Consider the following 18,126-nt stretch of genomic DNA (forward strand, 5'->3'; position numbering starts at 1 on the left):
GCTCACTTAATACAGTTTGTCAATTAAACAGAGATTGGGACACAGTCCAAAATTTGGACCTGTTTAGGGCATCACTGCAGACATATAAATATGACTTGCGTGTAAGAATCTGAGTATCCTTGGATGTGATACATTGGTCAGATCTCAGCTGTTGTGTTTCTTAGTGATATTGTTATGTGCAAAGAAATAAGAATTGATTTCTCCCAAGCACCACCAGAATTTCTCCGCAATGCTATGAATCTTGACACTTTTCTGCTGCGGAGCGAAGCCTCTGCTATGAGCGGGACCACTTCTATAAATGACTACGAGGTACTGGGTGGCCAGCCACCCTCTAGTACTGGGTGGCCCGCCACCCTCTGGTACTAGTACGGTACTTGTTGGCAACATACCGGTTTGTGAAGGACTCTTCGACACAGACCGCAAGATGCACTTGCTGTTGGCTGCTTAATGTAGTATACACGTGTAATGCTAGTTTAGTAATATAAGGCGATGAAGTAGGGGGAAGAGTGAAAATAAAACATGTTATCTGTTTGTTGGAGTCTATTCGACGGTAGGGGGGGATCTGTGATTTCTATGACAATAATAACAGCACGCCTTTACTGGGCAAACATCTGATTTTTCACATCCACCATTTTGACAATCCACTTCCCTCCCTGTCCCGCCATACTGACCACCTCCGCTGAAAAGTCAACCACTTCATCAGTGGGCATAGACCACCCTCGCTGCCCGCCTAATTCGCTCACATCGTAAATGTATTCCACCTCAAAGGCTCTGAATTCCAGACACTGCAGTCACACATGAGCTAAAATCGTTCGCCGTTTGAAGTTGATCGTAGCTCACACTGTTGTCCCATTCCCTATGCATCAGGCTGGCGACCCGCCACTCGTCCCCGAAGCTGTCAGTGCAGACCAAGGCATCACGCAATACCAGACCCCGCCCTGACACAGTCAACCCCGGCCCATTCACTCGCGCCAACCCATCTACCTGGCCAGCACTCGATGTGTCACGATCTAGTATTAATTGGGCACACCGCTCGCGGCCTCCCCGCACTATAACTCCGCTCAAGCTACACAGGCCAACCAAATGCTGTCCTTGCACCGCGCCCTCCTCAATCAGTAACACTGGCGAGGAGTTCCTTCCGGTACCTCCAAAATCCACCATCGCATCGTAAGCCCTACGCCGACGACTACTGTGGCATCGCTAACCCATCCGCATGATGTCAGTTACTGCTGAAGACAAAGCCAAACCGGACTTACCAAGACAAGTACATTCAATACACCAAACCATCTCATCGGCAGTCGTTCGTAAGTGCCAACTCCGAGTGCAGCAGCCATCTGGGCGATTTCTTCAAGTGGTGGTCAATTTAGCCTGATCTTGATTCTAACTGGTAGGGTTCGTTGGAATCTAACAAAAAGGTTGAGGTAGGAGTGGAATGGCCAAAGTAATCTTGCAGCTGACTCGCCTCTTCAAATACAAATTACCTCAGCCACCGACGCACATCCTACTAAGGCGTCAAAATCACCTTTTTCCGCACTGTTGGCCTTCTCACGCGAATCAACCCAGCCACCTCAATAACCGACCCATCTGGGCAAAATCGTCAGGCTTAGCACTCGGAGGCCAACAACCTCAGTCATATCTCCCTCTGCCACGCGGCCTCGCCAGGGTTCCTTAAAGTAAGTGGGGCTATCGCAATGCCTCTTCCATTATTTGCCTTGCCCACATACGACCTCGACATACCTTGACCCAATGGAACTACCTACAATGCCAGTCCATATACGATCCGTTCTTCTGTTAGGCAACCGAGTTAGTACTGATTCGCCTGGATAACTTGTTGTACGGTCTGTCTGATGTTGTCCCTGTAGGTCTCGACGCAATCACAGGGGCCAAAATAGTGTAAGACCTACGGTCATTACATTACACATAGATCAAAATACTTAATAATTAGGACTTAAACTTAAGGATGCTGTTTCGTTATATATATTGTTTTCAAATTCTACTCCTGGTTCCTTAGTGATCTGGGACTGACTTCCCACCTCATATCCTTCGGAACCAGGTACGTCTTATTTCTTTTCATTTTCTCTTACTTTGTTCTATAGTTGTGGTTATGATGGTTAGAGTGATCTGGGACTGACTTCCCACCTCATATCCTTCGGAACCAGTCTCCTTTACTGGGATCTCTGTTGGTTTGAAATATAAAAAGTCTCTTGGGTTCTAGAAACCCTGTCCCGCTGTGCCTCACAGCGTCCCTGTTATTGTGATCTCGAGTGAAGGTCATACAGACCTTACACTTTTTTTTTCTCAAACCCAATTCCGAGACACCGACGCCAACTTTACAGCGATCACTTCGAACTGTTCAATTTTAATTACCCCATACCAATTGAAACTTAATCTCATTCAATCCGAATCAACTCAATTGTACTCAATCACCATATTATCTCACTACAGTTCGAAACACCTCTGGTTCTCCACACTCTGGAGAACCATCCCGACCATTCGGTCGATCATCTTTTTTTCTTCGTATGAATACTAGGACTGCGGGAAAATCAGACCCAATTGGTCAAGCCGGACCTTTGCCAGACCCAGAGGCGATTATTCGAGCGGCTAACAAAGCTAATCGACTCGCCAAGCTAGAAAACAAGCAAGACATTCAGACTCAGACTCAGACTCAGACTCAGCCAGACTCAGACTCTTCTAATAGCCAGCAACCATCTCTGCCAGATACTCCCTCTAGACAACGTACCGACACCTTACTACCATTTAAGACCGCACCGCTGTACTTACAACATCTGAAAAGCAAGCAGGGTTGTGCCACGATGAGCGAGCAGGGCCAATCAGCAGCAGACGACAAGCCTATGCCCGATCTAGTTAGACTCGTTCTGGAATCTCAGCTTGCCGGGAATAGACGCATGGAAAAGCTAGAAGAAATTGTTTTAAAACTTGCAGAAAATCAGACCAATGCAGCAGCAGACGCAGCGACGACAGTATCTAGAGAGGAGGGCAGCATCGACCTCACGAGATTCCGCACAGCTGATGGACCTGTCTTCAAGGGTCCGTATCACGATGTCGAAGCTTTCTTGACGTGGTTTTCATCCTTGAAAACTTTCTTTCGTACCAAGGGCGTCATACTAGACAAAGATCGAATCACCTTAGTCGGCAACTACCTTACTGAACCAAACGCTCATGCCTTCTACGAAGGAGGATTCGACAGATTCATCAGAGGTTCTTGGCACTCATTTGTGAAAACTCTTTTCGCAGCATGCTTGCCTAACGATTGGATGGACAAGTTGTACGAGAAAGCCCAGCACTTACGCATGTCGTCGTACGAGGACTTCAAAACTTATAGTACTCGAGCTCGTACAATTCAGAACTTGATCAATTTTGATGACGTCAAGTTGGACGATTACCAGTTAGCAAAGTTCGTGGAGTATGGTATGCTAGAAGAACTCAAGGCTGGAGTGAAGCTGTACTGGGGATATACTAAGGCCGACAAGGATTTCACTTACCATCAGTTCGAAAGTCAATGTGAAACCTTATATGACTCACTCATCGCCTCAAGAATTATCAACAAGAAGTCTCGGGTCGCCGCGCAGCCCAGCTCTTTTGGGCCGACTCGACCCCATGTAGCCAGCACCTCATCGTCTTACACTTCAGCACCAAGATTGACCGACGAAGAGTATCAGTGGAAGATCGCATCGTATCGTGATGTGTTGGGCATCTGTCATTTCTGTAAAAGCTATTGTGGAAGCGAATACCGTGCTTGCAAGGGACATTACGTCAGACAGAAGGTTTCGTTCCCTCCAGGATACGTGGCTCCACCAAAACCAGCCAACTACGTGCCTCCAAGGGCTCGGTCATCGCCTCCATCTTCAGCGCCGACAGCAGGACGAGCTACCTTACCTCCAGCTGGCAGACCACCAATCTCGTACGCCAAGGCAGCCGCGACCGCCGAATTTCCAGAACTTGATCAAGCTTCGGTCGCTGCGTTGCAAGCTTTGGATGAGGAACTCAAACAAACTGAAAGAGAAGAGTGCGTACCCAAACACAAAGCTCCTCGTGTCATTATCGAACTCATGTGCAATGGCAAACAATTGAGAGCCTTAGCTGATCCAGGGGCCGAAATTAATTTATTAACAGATCAAGCGGCGGAAATGCTTAAACTTCACCGTCGCCAATTGGTTCGGCCTACGCAGCTAGGCTTGGCAGTTACAACCAACTCCCCTCCACCGTTGTTGACACACTTCACGATCGCAAATCTTTCGGACGAGGTATCAGGGAGAAGATTTGACAGAACATTTTTCAAGTTAGGAGATGTGGGTGGCGAGTTTGATATGATTTTAGGCACCCCCTTCTTTAGAATCTTTCAATTCTCTGTGTCTGTCTGCCAAAGGGCCATTGTTTGCGAGCAAAGTGGAATGAAAATTATTGATTATAGGCGTTTGATTGAGATGAAAGAGAGAGAGTTGCGTGAGAATGTGCCGCGGATTGTTGAACCAGTGAGAGTGACAGAAGGTTGGGAGGCAGAAGTGAGTAAGCGTGAAAAGGCTTTATCAGCAGCAAGTTTGGCAGAACAAGAGCGAGGAGAGATATTAGAGAGAGAATTTTTTGAGGAATTTAAAGATTTATTTCCGTCCGATATACCAGCAGTTTCAGACAAGGCTGAAGAGGAAGGCTTGTTTACGGATGGTTCATTTCCCGAGAAGATGCAAAATGAAAGCTCCAAGATCAGACACAAGATTATCCTCAAGGATCCAGAGGCAGTCATCAAGGAGAAACAATATACTTATCCGGTGAGACATCTGAAGTCTTGGCAAGCTCTGATTGATCAACATTTAGCCGCTGGAAGAATACGTCGTTCAACGAGCCAATACGCTTCGCCCAGCCTGATTATACCGAAGAAGGACCCTAACGAACTTCCAAGATGGGTATGTGATTACCGCGTCTTGAACAGTCAGACCGTGAGGGACCGTGCTTCTTTACCTAATGTAGACACGTTGGTCAGACTGGTGGCGAGTGGCAAGTTTTTTTCCATCATTGATTTAACAAATGCATTCTTTCAAACTCGAATGAGGGAAGCGGACATTCCCCTCACACCGGTACACACACCATCCGGGTTATATGAGTGGGTTGTGATGCCAATGGGATTGACAAACGCTCCGAGTACACATCAAGGGAGACTTGAAGAGGCGCTAGGAGATTTATTAAATTCAATCTGCGTGGTTTACCTTGACGATATTGTGGTATTTTCAAACTCAGAAGAAGAACACATCAAGAATACACGGTTGGTTCTTCAACGTCTCCGAGAAGCAAACTTATACTGTAGTCGGAAGAAGACCAAAATTTTTAGGAGTGAAATTAAATTTCTAGGACATTGGATTTCAGGGGAAGGTATCAGAGTGGACGACGAAAAGGTAGCACAGGTGCTCAGCTGGAAGACGCCAAAATCAGCTAAAGGGATAAAGAAATTTTTAGGTACTGTCCAGTGGATGAAGAAATTCATCTGGGGGCTGCAAAAATACGTTCATAAGCTCACTCCACTGACCAGCTCAAAACTAGACCCGAAGAAGTTTGCTTGGGGGAAAGCGGAGGATGACGCGTTTGAGAACATTAAACGTCTAATGACGTCGTTACCACACCTCAAGAATGTTGACTTCGAATCTGAGGATCCACTTTGGCTTTGCACCGACGCGAGTGGATCGGGTTTAGGAGCTGCTCTATTTCAAGGCAAGGACTGGAAACTGGCTTCGCCAATCGCATACGAATCTCGCCAGATGACACCAGCCGAGCGTAACTATCCGGTACACGAACAAGAGCTACTGGCGGTGATCCACGCCCTACACAAATGGCGTATGCTGCTCCTAGGCATGAAGGTGAATGTCATGAGTGACCATCACTCCCTGACGTATCTCATGAAGCAGAAGACATTGAGTCGACGACAAGCACGTTGGATTGAGTTTTTGGCTGATTATGACGTAGAATTCAAGTATATAAGAGGTGAAGAAAATACGGTCGCAGACGCTTTATCTAGGAAGGATGTAGAAGACGAGGAGGTAGGGGCAGAGGGTGTAGACTGCGTAGCAGCACTGATCGAGGCTGGACCGGAGTTATCGCCGAGGGTCAAGACCAGGATTCAAGAAGGTTATGTGGGAGACAGCTTCTACAAAGCTATAACATCAGTGTTGCCTTTACGCGACGAATGCTCCTTGTCGGATGGACTACTTTTCATTGAAGGTAGGCTGTACATACCTCCGGTAAACGGCTTGAGGCAGGAGCTTGTGGAAGAAACGCATTCTAGGTTGGGTCATTTAGGTTACTTGAAGACGGTTTCAGACTTACGCCGTGATTTTTTTTGGCCAAAGATGGCAAAGGATGTAGAATTTTTCGTGCAATCATGTGACGTATGTCAGCGGATCAAAAGCTCTACGAAAGCTCCAACAGGACATATGTTGACGCCTCAAATGCCGCAATCGCCCCTCCATTGCCTTGCAATCGACTTTGTAGGACCGTTACCGAAAGTCAACAACTACGACATGCTTCTTACGGTCACGTGTCGTTTATCAGGTTTTGCTAGACTCATCCCGTGCTGTCAAACTGACACCGCCGAGAAGACAGCATCACGATTATTCACAGGCTGGATAGGAACCTTTGGCGCCCCACGATCAATCATCAGTGATCGTGATAAGACATGGACGTCGGGGTTCTGGAAAGCGCTCATGAAGAAAATCGGCACTGAATTTCACATGTCGACGGCCTTCCATCCACAAGCTGATGGGCGTAGCGAAAGGACCAACCGAACGGTAGGACAGATTTTGCGGACTTTCACCTCCAAACGCCAAGGCAAGTGGCTCGAGGCTCTTCCAGCGGTTGAATACGCCATCAACGGCGCTATCAACGTTGCGACGGGCAAATCCCCTTTTGAACTAGTACTTGGGAAACCGCAACGCCCACTCGTGGCACAACCAATAGAAGAGACCGATCCTAGTTCGTTAACCAAATGGATCAGCCTCCGAGAAGACACGTGGGCGGCGGCCAAGGATGCGCTTTGGACGAGTCGTGTGCAGCAAGCACTCCATCACAACAAACGTGTGCGCTCGACAGATCCGGTGGAAGTGGGTTCGTGGATGCTTTTGGACTCAGCAGACTGGAAAGGCAAACACATGGTAGGGGTGGCGAAACTGAAAGAGAAGTTTGAGGGTCCCTATCAGGTGGTGAAATCCTTCAATCACGGTCAAAACGTGGAGCTCGACTTACCGGAGGGTGACAGACGGCACCCAGTGTTTCACATTTCGAAGGTCAAACCCTACGTGGATCGGGAGGATGAAGGAGGTGCACCGTTAGGACGAGGATTACAAAAGTAAGTTCCTTCCAAAGTATGCACCGCCGGGTCTCTACTACCCCAAAAGTTGTCAAAAAAAAAAAAAAAAAACATACCTCGGCCACTCTGTGAGCACAAATTCTTCGACGTCTTGCCCATTAGGTCTTCACGAGGACAACTTTCACGGACGACCGGGATACACATTTGATTTTTTTTCTTTCTTCTCTTTTCTTTTCTTCTTTATTTCACTTTATCATTTTAGTTTCTTTTTTTTTTTTTTCTTTATTTCTTTCAATTGAAGTTATGGTTTTTTTTTTGATTTTCTCATTTCTTTTTTCTTTTAAATAGAAACCTTTTAGTATGATTATGTTTTTTTGCTTTTCTATTTCTTTTTTCTTTTTACTTTTTATCAACTTATTGACGTCTATCCTTTTCATAGGAGGGAAGACTGTAAGACCTACGGTCATTACATTACACATAGATCAAAATACTTAATAATTAGGACTTAAACTTAAGGATGCTGTTTCGTTATATATATTGTTTTCAAATTCTACTCCTGGTTCCTTAGTGATCTGGGACTGACTTCCCACCTCATATCCTTCGGAACCAGGTACGTCTTATTTCTTTTCATTTTCTCTTACTTTGTTCTATAGTTGTGGTTATGATGGTTAGAGTGATCTGGGACTGACTTCCCACCTCATATCCTTCGGAACCAGTCTCCTTTACTGGGATCTCTGTTGGTTTGAAATATAAAAAGTCTCTTGGGTTCTAGAAACCCTGTCCCGCTGTGCCTCACAGCGTCCCTGTTATTGTGATCTCGAGTGAAGGTCATACAGACCTTACAAATAGATACTCACATACATGTGAGCGTTGTAGACTTTTCGGAATTCTCCAAAAAAGATTTGTTTTCTTTCAGATTGATTCAATTCAAAATCTTGGTTGTGTTCCGGTGATCAGCCTGTGGTGCTCATATCTTACTTGACATTTGTTGAGAAGGCTCATTTCCATCTTGGATGAGCAATAACTGATTTCCAATGAGTACTCAGGATCAGCTCATGGGTCACTGAATACTCAGCAATTTGTTCAAAATGAAGATGAGCACGTGAACTATACCTTCCTGAGGCTTCATTTTTCAGTGAAGAAGCCTGCACAGGGGCGTCCCATTTGCGCTGCTCAGCAAATACTCAGTAGCATCCCCTGAGTGGATCACTGATGGGCCAGACTTCCCTCAGACTTCCTTGCTAAGGAATGAAGCCTGATAAAAGTGCCATCCCATCTGCTCAGTTTATCTCAGTTGCTCAGCTAATCCTCAGTGATATCCCCAGATAAAGTTTTTCACACTGAGGGGCTGAGATCAACTGAGAAGCCCCTCAGCCAATACTCAGTGACATCCATTGGATCCTTCTGATCCGGCTAGGAATGCCCCTGAGGACTAGCTGAGCAGCCCCTCAGCCAATGAGCAGTGAGTTCCTCCGGGGCCTTCTGATCTCAGGAATGCCCCTGAGGAATAGCTGAGCAGCTCAGTTGAACAAGCAGACAGGCCTCAGGCTTCATTCCGGAGCCATGAAGCTTGAGGCAAGCTTGGCGCTCTGTGATCCGTCTGGGGGATGCTTCAGAGACTTAGCTAAGGGAATACTCAGTTCAGCTCAGCCCCTAAGCTATACATTAGTGGCATTCCTTGGAACTTATTGAACCAGGGAATGCTGCTCAGGATCAGCTGAGAAGATGGATCAGGCCTTCCTCAGACTTCTTTGCTCAGGAATAAAGGCTGAGGAAGGCTTAGTTTGTCTGCTCAGTTCCAGATGATCATGTAATCAGCTGACAAGCAGAAAGAGCAGGGAAACAAATTGGAAACATATGGGAAACAAATGGGAACAAAACAGGAACATTTCAATGCTCACATAGTTGTGAGCATCAATTTTTGCCCCTGTGAATGCAGCCAACCGACGGCCCGTCACCTATATGACAGCGAGATATTTGTGTGCTTTGACCGGCCCGAATTCATCCCCGTGACCATTACGTCACCTACTATGAGTGATCCAGTCGAGGCCAACACCTCCTACTTGCTACGTGGCACGCTCTTACCTCGCTCCCACAACAGCCACACCACCCTTATCCTCACATCCACCGCATCCGCCACTTTCGACCCCAGGATTAACACTAATAACTTCTCTCAGCGAGCCTACATCTCAAGCGTCGGCAGGGTTACGGAGTGCCATTTTTCACATCAAGAACACCGGTGGATTGTCAGGGCTCGCCATCGTGACTATGACCCTATTGTGAGCTCTCCTTCGCGCCGTCATTGCCGCAGCTGACCACCGTCTACCAGGACCGAAACATAGTCAACTTCGATGTGGAGTACACTCTCCAACGTGCCACCATGCGAGAAATTGGTCTTGAGCTGTTTGCCATTGGGAATATTCTGGGCTTCAACGGTAGGATCTTTGGTTACGATCAGGGCCACGGTCGATGGATCATACATGTATGTCTGCACCTCATAAAGGCCCGCACTTGAATTGCCTTACTGACTCACTCAAGCATTGACAGTTGACTGAAGCAGAACCAATGCAACCATGGGCTCTCGAGTTCAACGTCTGAACGCAGCCTTCATGCATGTTCCCAGCAGCAGTCAAAAATGAACTCGCCGCCGCGATAGCACGAACTGCTGTAGTTCGATTTCATCACCGTGTTGAACCTGTCTCGCCTCAGAGTTTGTAATGAACCCACACGTTCCTTCGTCTCATCATCGCTGACCTCGGACCTCGCGACTGATGTAAGGATCACTTCTAGACGTAGACAATCCCAGCCCTGTCTATGTGACCTCGCCCGGCTTTCTGACTCCTCGCATCATGCCTTCCCTCACTCATCGTGAACACGCTCAAACTCAACCAGACCTCAATTACTCTCCGCTGCTTCTCACCCCTATTTGTATTTCGCCACACATCTCCTCACGATTGCCAATACCATCTACATTGTCTAACACATCTTCAATCGCATGTATCTGATTTGTCATGAAATGGACCTATGGTTACAACTCGGGTTTCAGTAGCAGGTGGTCAAGGATTTGGCCAGGGACAGGGACCTCCGCCGCCCAAGGCCTATGCGACTCAATCCAGTGAATACACCTAGGGCGAGCAGCTGTTAATGCCTGAGTTGCGCTCCAGTCTCTCCAGCACCTCATTCTGCGGCAGCTACTTCAATTCGCGTCGCCTGACAAACCCCTCTGGTCAGTAACTTGATACAAAACGGATCTAGGGGGATACTAACTACCACGATCCATGTCCTCTCCTGCTCGACGTACTTCAGCAGAGTACCAACCATCCTTATGATCGTGCCAGGGCGGCACACTTCCGTAGCTAGTCCCGCGATTATACCTTCCCTGTCAGTGTATAGCACCCCGAATTGTAGCACCTCCCCTGACTGTCATGACTCGTCAGTACAATGTTATTACAGTAAGAGCAGACCTTCTGCTCACATTCGGAAGCCAAACGTTGTGACGCAGCCATAGTCACCACCAACCCTGCGCACCTAGGTCTGGCCGTACAGACTTGCGTCTTATGATCTCACCTCTTCCCGCAACACCAATGACATTCAACGATTTGTGGGCCAAAGCCGCCAGAGTCGGCGTGAGATGAAAGACCTCCTCGGCGGTCACAAATGTCGAACCACTCCTTGCAGGGCATAAAGCGTGGCCAACGAAAGCAACGGTGGCACCACTCGCAAGGACTATACTGTTCTCGATTGTGATTTCAAAATCCGATGAGTCCGCGGCGTCGAGTGGATTTCTTGCAATGGCACAGTACGACTGCCGCTCGTCCGAACCAGTCGAAGACTAACAGCTATGTCAGCTCAAGCATCAAATACGTAGAAGGGGAGAGAGCTCACCCCAAGTCTGATTGTGCCGCTCAACTCAATCGACAGGTCAATGAGGGGTGGCATAGTGAAGATTCTGAATTGATGTTTCTGTTCAAATTCTCGGTAGGACCCCTCGACCTGCGTCGCTAGTAGCTTTGAAGCTACGGTCAAATCTTCGCGCCCTTCTATCTTTCCATTCGCATTGGAGGACCCAATGTTGCCTGTACTGTCCCAAACCCATTCTGTACCTCAGATTGCCCTGAATGTCTCGATTCAGGACATCTCGTCGCGTCCAGTTGGGACCTTTCAGGAGAACATTCCCTGACTGATTTGAAGACATATCCGTCTAAGACTCCAGGACCATATTTGGATAGTGAAGACTTCTATATTCACATTCAAAGCAAAAGTCAGGCAGTTAACGTTCTTCACGTGCTTGTCAGCCGAGTCGGCTTGTCTTGATCAAGTCAGGCGCCTGGACGCTTTTGTCGTGCCATAATCCAAGTAAGTCTCTCTCTGCCAGTACGAACTTAGCTCAACAACAGCCAAGTGTTTACCCATTGGATCGCCCAATGCAGTCCCCCTCACTCTTCGTCCCCGTTTCGTGAGTCATGGCGCACCCTCGCGATCCTCGTATGACGGTAAATTTCAGTGGTGTTTTTCGACTTGACGAAGCGGTCAGTTCGTAGAGTTTTGGGACGGCCCGAGAGTGGTCTGTTGCTAACTTTCTATGCGTACGCAGGTATTGGGACAGTCCTCAAGCACTCTCCATCCGCACTGGTTTCCAGCCCCTATCTACCTACCCATGAGTCGTCGTTGGCATAACAAGTCTTTGTGCATTTCGGGCAGGAGCCAGCTCCATTTGGCAGAGCCCGCTGTATCTGGCTGACTGGGGAGGTGTACGCCAGACCTGAACTCCGTGATACGATGGTTCGAGTCAGGCCCGGGTTTGCTATTGAGCAAGACGACTACGCCTCTCAATTACCTGTTCCCCTTCCTGTAATCACGGTTCGTAGCCGAGGCTACGTATTGCGCTTTGGCCGGCAAAACTTGGATCGTTGGATCGTTGTAGCCTTGCATAACGTCTCGGACGAAAGTGTACGTCAATTCCCCTCTGGCACGGCGAGGTTAGCTGACATGTCTCTAGTCAGGGCGGGTTATTCACTTCAACGTCATCTACGAAGTCTCGACTGAGGTGGTAGCAGAAATCGGTGAGGATGTTTTCGGCCTGGGCAACGTTGTTAACTTTCACGGCCAAGTCATGCACTATTTCCGTCGAAGTGGGAAATGGGTTGTCAAGGTAAGCTTAACGCTGGACCGCCCTGGATAGTAGACTGACTGGGAGCAGCTACGGGCAGCATATTCGGAACCGACGGCGGGCCCCATTCGAAGTTTACATAGACGGCGAGCATCCAATTAAAGCACTAACTTCCTCACTCACCACCCCGCGCCGGGCTAACCTACGTAGCGTTTCGACTGAAATCCCGGGCGAATTCAACGTACTCCCATCATTCGATCAACTCACAAGCGTTTTGCCTTTCACGACAACAATGAATGCAATGTATTCAAACCAATCAAACACAGTCATGATAAATGTCTAGATTCTCAAGATCATCTCCAACCCTAGATGTACCTTGTAAACTCCCATCTATGAGTAGACCTGCTGCTTTCATTAGATCTCATTTCTTTTAGAGTTCGAGTTGTAGCAGCTGTATGTCCTTTGCTCTGCTGATATAATCCAGTTGGCAGTTTTCTTATTAGCAAGGTATGAGAATGGCTAGGCATGGACTGCTTGTACATGTTCAGCTACCCTACCCTACCTGGCTAGTACTGTACCAGATCAATCAAGGGGTATTAGCACATTCACATGGATGAGATGGTTGTGAGCCTTGCTAATCGTAGTTCACTTTTCACACTTTGAGTTGCTCTCTTTTACTTGTCTAGAGTTCGCTCATGCAGACTTGCTATGACTCAGAAGCAATCTGGCCAGTCGTAAATTTTGTTATTGAAGGTAGACGCCATAGAATGGTACATTGCATGTAAAGGCTAAAGTGACCCATTGCGTTGGTAACATACACGTCAACCGCCTGTAGCTACTGAGCAGAAAGTCCCATGGCAGACAGATTACACTCGGCCCGGCGAAACCTGCCTACTTCGAAGTACATCACACGTGAGAGAATGAAAATTTAACAACCGTTCGCAGGGTGAGCTGCAAGAGGAGAAAGAAATGAACCTCTGACTCACCCTATTGAATCGCGCTTTTCGAAACAACGTTGACCGTTTCGACCTCGTTGTTGCCAGCCAGTGACACAGTCGTATGCTTGGCCGATGTGCACCTTGATAAACCCACATAGAGTTGACCGTGAGCAAATACAGGCGTGGGTAAGACCAACACAACTCTCTCAACCGTCTGGCCTTGTGACTTGTTGACGGTCATGGCAAAGGCTTGCGTTACCGGAAACTGGGAACGGTGGAACGCTATTGGCACCGTTGCGTCGCCTGGGTGTTGTAGCGTTATACGGGGCAAGAAGACCTCTACACCTTTCTTCGGCCTGTTAATGATCAAGCAGTACAGCGCATTGTCTGACAAAGCCAGGATTAGTAAGCGGGTTCCATTGCACAGACCTCGGCGTAGATGTAGATTTCGAAGCAGAACTACTACGCATCCCACCTTTAATTCAAGGTCATGTTGCGGGAAACCAGAGAAGTTAAAGGAGTTGAGGATGTCGACGCTGACCTGCTCCGCCCAGTCAGCTTGCATCTCATTGATTCGATCCACAGTTTTATTTAGCGGTGTGATTATAATCCGCGCCGAGAAAAAGGTTGCCATTTGTGCCCAGGCCTGCCTTTCTAACAAAGCCGTAGCGTCTGAATAGAAAGAATTGACGACCGTCTTATCAAAGGCTGCGTTGACATTGAATGGAATCACCTTAACGTGTTGTAGAGGAATGCGGGCAACTGTCTCTGACTGAAGCTGACCATCTCCAACCTGTAGTAGCCACTTAGCAAATGATTCATTCAATAATTGGGTGTTATGATCATTGCTGCCCTGACGCAGCCTCATGTTCGTTGTTAGTTTGAACTGCGTCACGGCATTCCAAAGGTAAGAGTTCTTGATGCACGCCCGGACTGAGTCTTGTAACGTGCCCATTCTCACGACAGGCAAGATTTGGCGGAAGTCCCCCGAGAAAAGTACAGTTAAACCGCCAAATGGTTGATCCAGGTCCCGTAGATCCCGCATTGAACGATCCACGCACTCAATCGCGTCTTTGTTTATCATAGATATCTCATCCCAAACAATAAACCTTGCACTCGCCAAGAGGCGCCCAGTCGAGTCCGCTCTTGTGAAATTGCACGTCGATGTGTCGTCTGGCGAGAGGGGTATCTTCATGACTGAATGGGCAGTCCCCCCATTTATCAGCAGCAGGGCGGCTATCCCGGACAATGCGACTGCTAGAAAGGGTATATTATTTGTATGACAGTAATTCAGGCAGGTATTGAGTAGATAGGTCTTGCCGGAACCCCCTGGGCCATCAACAAACAGCATATTTCCCTCGTCCGACTCGATTGAACCTCGGACAAAGTCGAAGATTTCAATTTGCTCTGCGGTCAACGAACCGATTGCTGCCTCAAGCTGTGTCGTCGTCATTGGGGGCTCGCCTATTCTTTCGTCATCGTCGGTTGTACCACCACCAATCTCGAAGAGCAGTTGAAGATCGACATCAAACAAACCCACTTCCTCCAGAGTCTTCCCCATGCTCAAGACGCAGCTTTCGAGTAGAGATAGTCCATAGTTGTAGATCTGTGCAAGTATTGGTCTTAAGTTGGGCGAAACCAGTGCGAGTTGGTATTCACAGTCATCGCAAAGATCATCCATGTGGTCCTCCCAAAGCCGGATCGGATTGGCAGGCGGACTGTGGACTAGTATGAGGCCAAACATTTCTCGTAATTGTCTGCCTGTTTTCCAGGCAGGCGTCGAAGTGGGTATCTGAAAGCAAGAGGCCCAAAGCGTCCGCAGCACTTCTGAACGTGCGATGAAGTTGACCATTGACCGTCTTCAAAAAATCAAATGAAGTAGGGCCTTTGACTGTTGTTAAAAGAAGTCGAAGGTAGTACCTTTCACCCTGAGACGGTGAGGCAAAGTGAAGACGTGCCACGGCAATGGTATTGTTGATTCTCCGTATCCAAGCTTTCTCGCCTTTGTTCCACCAGTAATAGGTTGGCATGTCCCCGTAAAGCAAGGATCGGACTGGGATGTTTGTTTTTGTGATGATTCCTCCAGCGTTGCAAGTAGCAAAGAACTCTGTCAGAGTCGTTCGGCGGGCCTGACCGGAATCAAGTTGATTTCTCAGACTACTTGTGTTCTGGAAATACACGAGTTGCAAATCTGGCAGGTGAAGCATGAGCCTGGTAATGGAGGGGTAGCAACCTGAAAGTGAATACTTGTACAGACGCCAAATGGCTGTACCGTCATTGTCAGTATGTTGAACTCTGGTTGCAATGAATGTAATAGCTCACCTTCAGGAGAAGCTAGAGTTCGCCCGTCAACGAAATCATTCGGCTCGTTCTCAACCTCAAGGCTAACGACACTGCGATCATGACCCTTGGAGATGTATTTGTAGAGATATTTGATGGATTTCATTCCAAGTGTGACTTCCACATTGATGTGGCATTGAAACTTGAGAAGTAGAAAGGGATTGTACGGGACAACGTCTCGATTGGTGTAGCAGTACCCATTTTTCACAAAGAACCTACCATCATCCGGCCGCTTATAGCTGGGATATGCTTCTTCAGTGATCGCTGTCTCCGGTGTGAACTCCTTCGGGTAACCATATTTGCACTTAAATCCATTCCAGCAGGCCTTACCTTCGTAGCATGGCCCATGTAGCATGTACTGGGTGACGTGTTCAAACAAATCTGGTGAGTGTTCCGGGTCCGGAAGTACTGCTGAAACAGCTATATCAATTGCGGCAGGCGTTCGCGGGGCAGATGGGGTGTCGTTTATTAAAACGGTATGATCGTGAGGGTTTCCTCTCTTTTGGAACTCGACAGTATGAACATAAGAAACGTTCGTGCCTAGTCTGTCTCGCTTGAATAGGTCCTCATGCAGTTCTCGGAGTTTGAGTTCGAAGACACGTGCAACTAAGTCTGGTCGGTCATCTGAGGTTTGGCCAGGTAGAAGCGCCGCAGTGATTTCCGGCCATTTAGGGTTAGCCGTCATCGTCACAAAGAAGGAAGGAGGGCCGTAAGCCTTTACTAAAGCCATCACATCGTGATACAGTTCGTGCATAGCTCTAGGTCCGCCTATAAAGGATGAGGGCAGTATAATGCGTTTGCCAACGGTCATATCGTTGTTGGTCAGAGCTTCGGTTGCACCTTTATAAAGCTCGGCGCGAATTCGTCTCTGGTTCATCTTGAAGTACTTCATCCGGGTGTTCTCAACACATACATACATGTCTACGATGTACTCCTGCAACAGGCGACCACCCCGCAGAATGGGTGAGAAGACACCAGTTCGGGTGAAGAGGGTGTAGGCGGCCCACTCAAGATTGGAGACCTTTCCGCTCTTGCCTGGTATGCTCAATGTCAGCACAGTGCCCCCTAAGATTTGAGATGGAAAGGCGTACGTTTGTTATTCATGTGCCGGTAATGTTCGTCCCAGCCGTGTGACCCAAACATGAAGAAGATGGGATACCTCAGGGAGAAATAGTTGGTGTTCAACTCGCAAATCCGTTGTCATGGGCCATCGTGGCGTCGTAGAATGATATCGCGGTCTTTTGATCCTATCTTGCCGTCGCCTTCAATGACGGCTGCAACCTCATTGCATGTTGGAAAGTTGTAGCGATTTGGGTCTCAACCATTCAATGCCATTGACTTTATTTTGATTGTTTTGATAGCAGCTCCGTCAAGGATTTGCTTGGCAGACTTGTACAATTTCGCGAATGGATTATGCCGATAAAGAAAGTTCTGTAAAATCTTGATGATTCCTGGCTCGAGGCCACCTCCAGCTCGGGCGTTTCGGTTCATTGCTTCATCTTCGCCTTGATCACCATACATGAAGATTTGCGCAAACTTCCTTGTCGCACCCGGGGTTGGTAAAAGGGAACCAATTTTGTGAGTGAGGCGGCCGACAATCGTGTAAGTCCAGGAGCCACCATTACCAGCTACAGAGACGTCTTGCTTAGTACCAGTAGAGGCGAAGGAGAGGGCGTTGTTATAGCGGCGAATTTCCTTTCTGAAGTCCTTGGAGGCTAGGGAGGTAAGTCAGCAAAGAGCAAATTGGGAGAAGGGGAGTGCTTACCTCGGTCCTGGTCAGAGAGAAGGTGCTTTAAAAATTCGGGTGTGAGTTCATTCTCATGGGTAGTACTGGGCAGCTTGACCGCACCCTCCTGGCAGCAGGCGGCGTATTGTGTGGTTTCAGCGGTGAGAGTGCCGCGTTGGCGTTCCAATTTCCAGTGCAGTGCTCCGCAGTAGGAGCACGGGTCGTCGCAGGCGCCGATGTTGTACGGCAATTCTGCTCCAAACCGCGCTTTGATAGCTGCCTCGGTGTTCTCTTCTGCATTGCGTACGGCGGGACCGTGGTTAACCATGAAGCCTGAAAGCGACACACAGGGGTATTCTGACAGGTTGACTTTTGGATGGGAGTATGTTGGTGCGGAAGATAAGTAGCGTTGACAGCGAGGTGGTGATGGGCAGACATGGAGCGGATGAACCTATTAGGCGGAATTCGCGTCAGTGATCTGTGGAGTCGTGCTTTTCCTGTTGGTGAAGCCAAACAATGTTGGCAAACAGTTTAGAATGTGAGAAGGGAAAACAAAGCAGTAAAGTGGACTGGAGAGGTGGATATTAAGTTTGTAAGGGGATTGCCGGTGGGCGAGAGATGGCAAGAGACTCGGCACAAATGGAAGTGTGGCTAGGAACAATTATTGCAGGCCAGTTTCAAATCGGGCGTTATATTTCGT

General features: G+C 48.0%; 4 protein-coding genes across 4 annotated transcripts; 2 read left to right on the forward strand and 2 right to left on the reverse strand.

Moving 5' to 3' along the window:
• Window positions 1–762: 762 nt before the first annotated feature.
• MELLADRAFT_103063 (uncharacterized protein) lies at window positions 763–1,334 on the reverse strand (the record flags this gene model as incomplete). Its single annotated transcript, XM_007406200.1, has 2 exons — window positions 763–1,200; window positions 1,257–1,334. 2 exons carry the CDS (start codon window positions 1,332–1,334, stop codon window positions 763–765), a joined length of 516 nt encoding a protein of 171 aa, XP_007406262.1.
• Window positions 1,335–9,342: 8,008 nt separating this feature from the next.
• Window positions 9,343–9,910, forward strand: MELLADRAFT_103064 (uncharacterized protein; the record flags this gene model as incomplete). Its single annotated transcript, XM_007405878.1, has 3 exons — window positions 9,343–9,591; window positions 9,624–9,794; window positions 9,860–9,910. The coding sequence occupies 3 exons, from the start codon at window positions 9,343–9,345 to the stop codon at window positions 9,908–9,910; spliced, it is 471 nt and encodes a 156-aa protein (XP_007405940.1).
• Window positions 9,911–11,071: 1,161 nt separating this feature from the next.
• On the forward strand, window positions 11,072–13,039 carry MELLADRAFT_103065 (uncharacterized protein; the record flags this gene model as incomplete). Its single annotated transcript, XM_007405879.1, has 7 exons — window positions 11,072–11,233; window positions 11,295–11,390; window positions 11,608–11,668; window positions 11,710–11,768; window positions 12,014–12,262; window positions 12,312–12,464; window positions 12,926–13,039. The coding sequence occupies 7 exons, from the start codon at window positions 11,072–11,074 to the stop codon at window positions 13,037–13,039; spliced, it is 894 nt and encodes a 297-aa protein (XP_007405941.1).
• Window positions 13,040–17,415: 4,376 nt separating this feature from the next.
• Window positions 17,416–17,754, reverse strand: MELLADRAFT_60196 (uncharacterized protein; the record flags this gene model as incomplete). The annotated part of the gene is made up of 1 exon (XM_007406199.1): window positions 17,416–17,754. One exon carries the CDS (start codon window positions 17,752–17,754, stop codon window positions 17,416–17,418), a length of 339 nt encoding a protein of 112 aa, XP_007406261.1.
• Window positions 17,755–18,126: the final 372 nt, after the last annotated feature.

The sequence above is a fragment of the Melampsora larici-populina genome (genome assembly GCF_000204055.1).
Source record: "Melampsora larici-populina 98AG31 unplaced genomic scaffold MELLAscaffold_5, whole genome shotgun sequence".
NCBI classification, from domain to species: domain Eukaryota; kingdom Fungi; phylum Basidiomycota; class Pucciniomycetes; order Pucciniales; family Melampsoraceae; genus Melampsora; species Melampsora laricis-populina.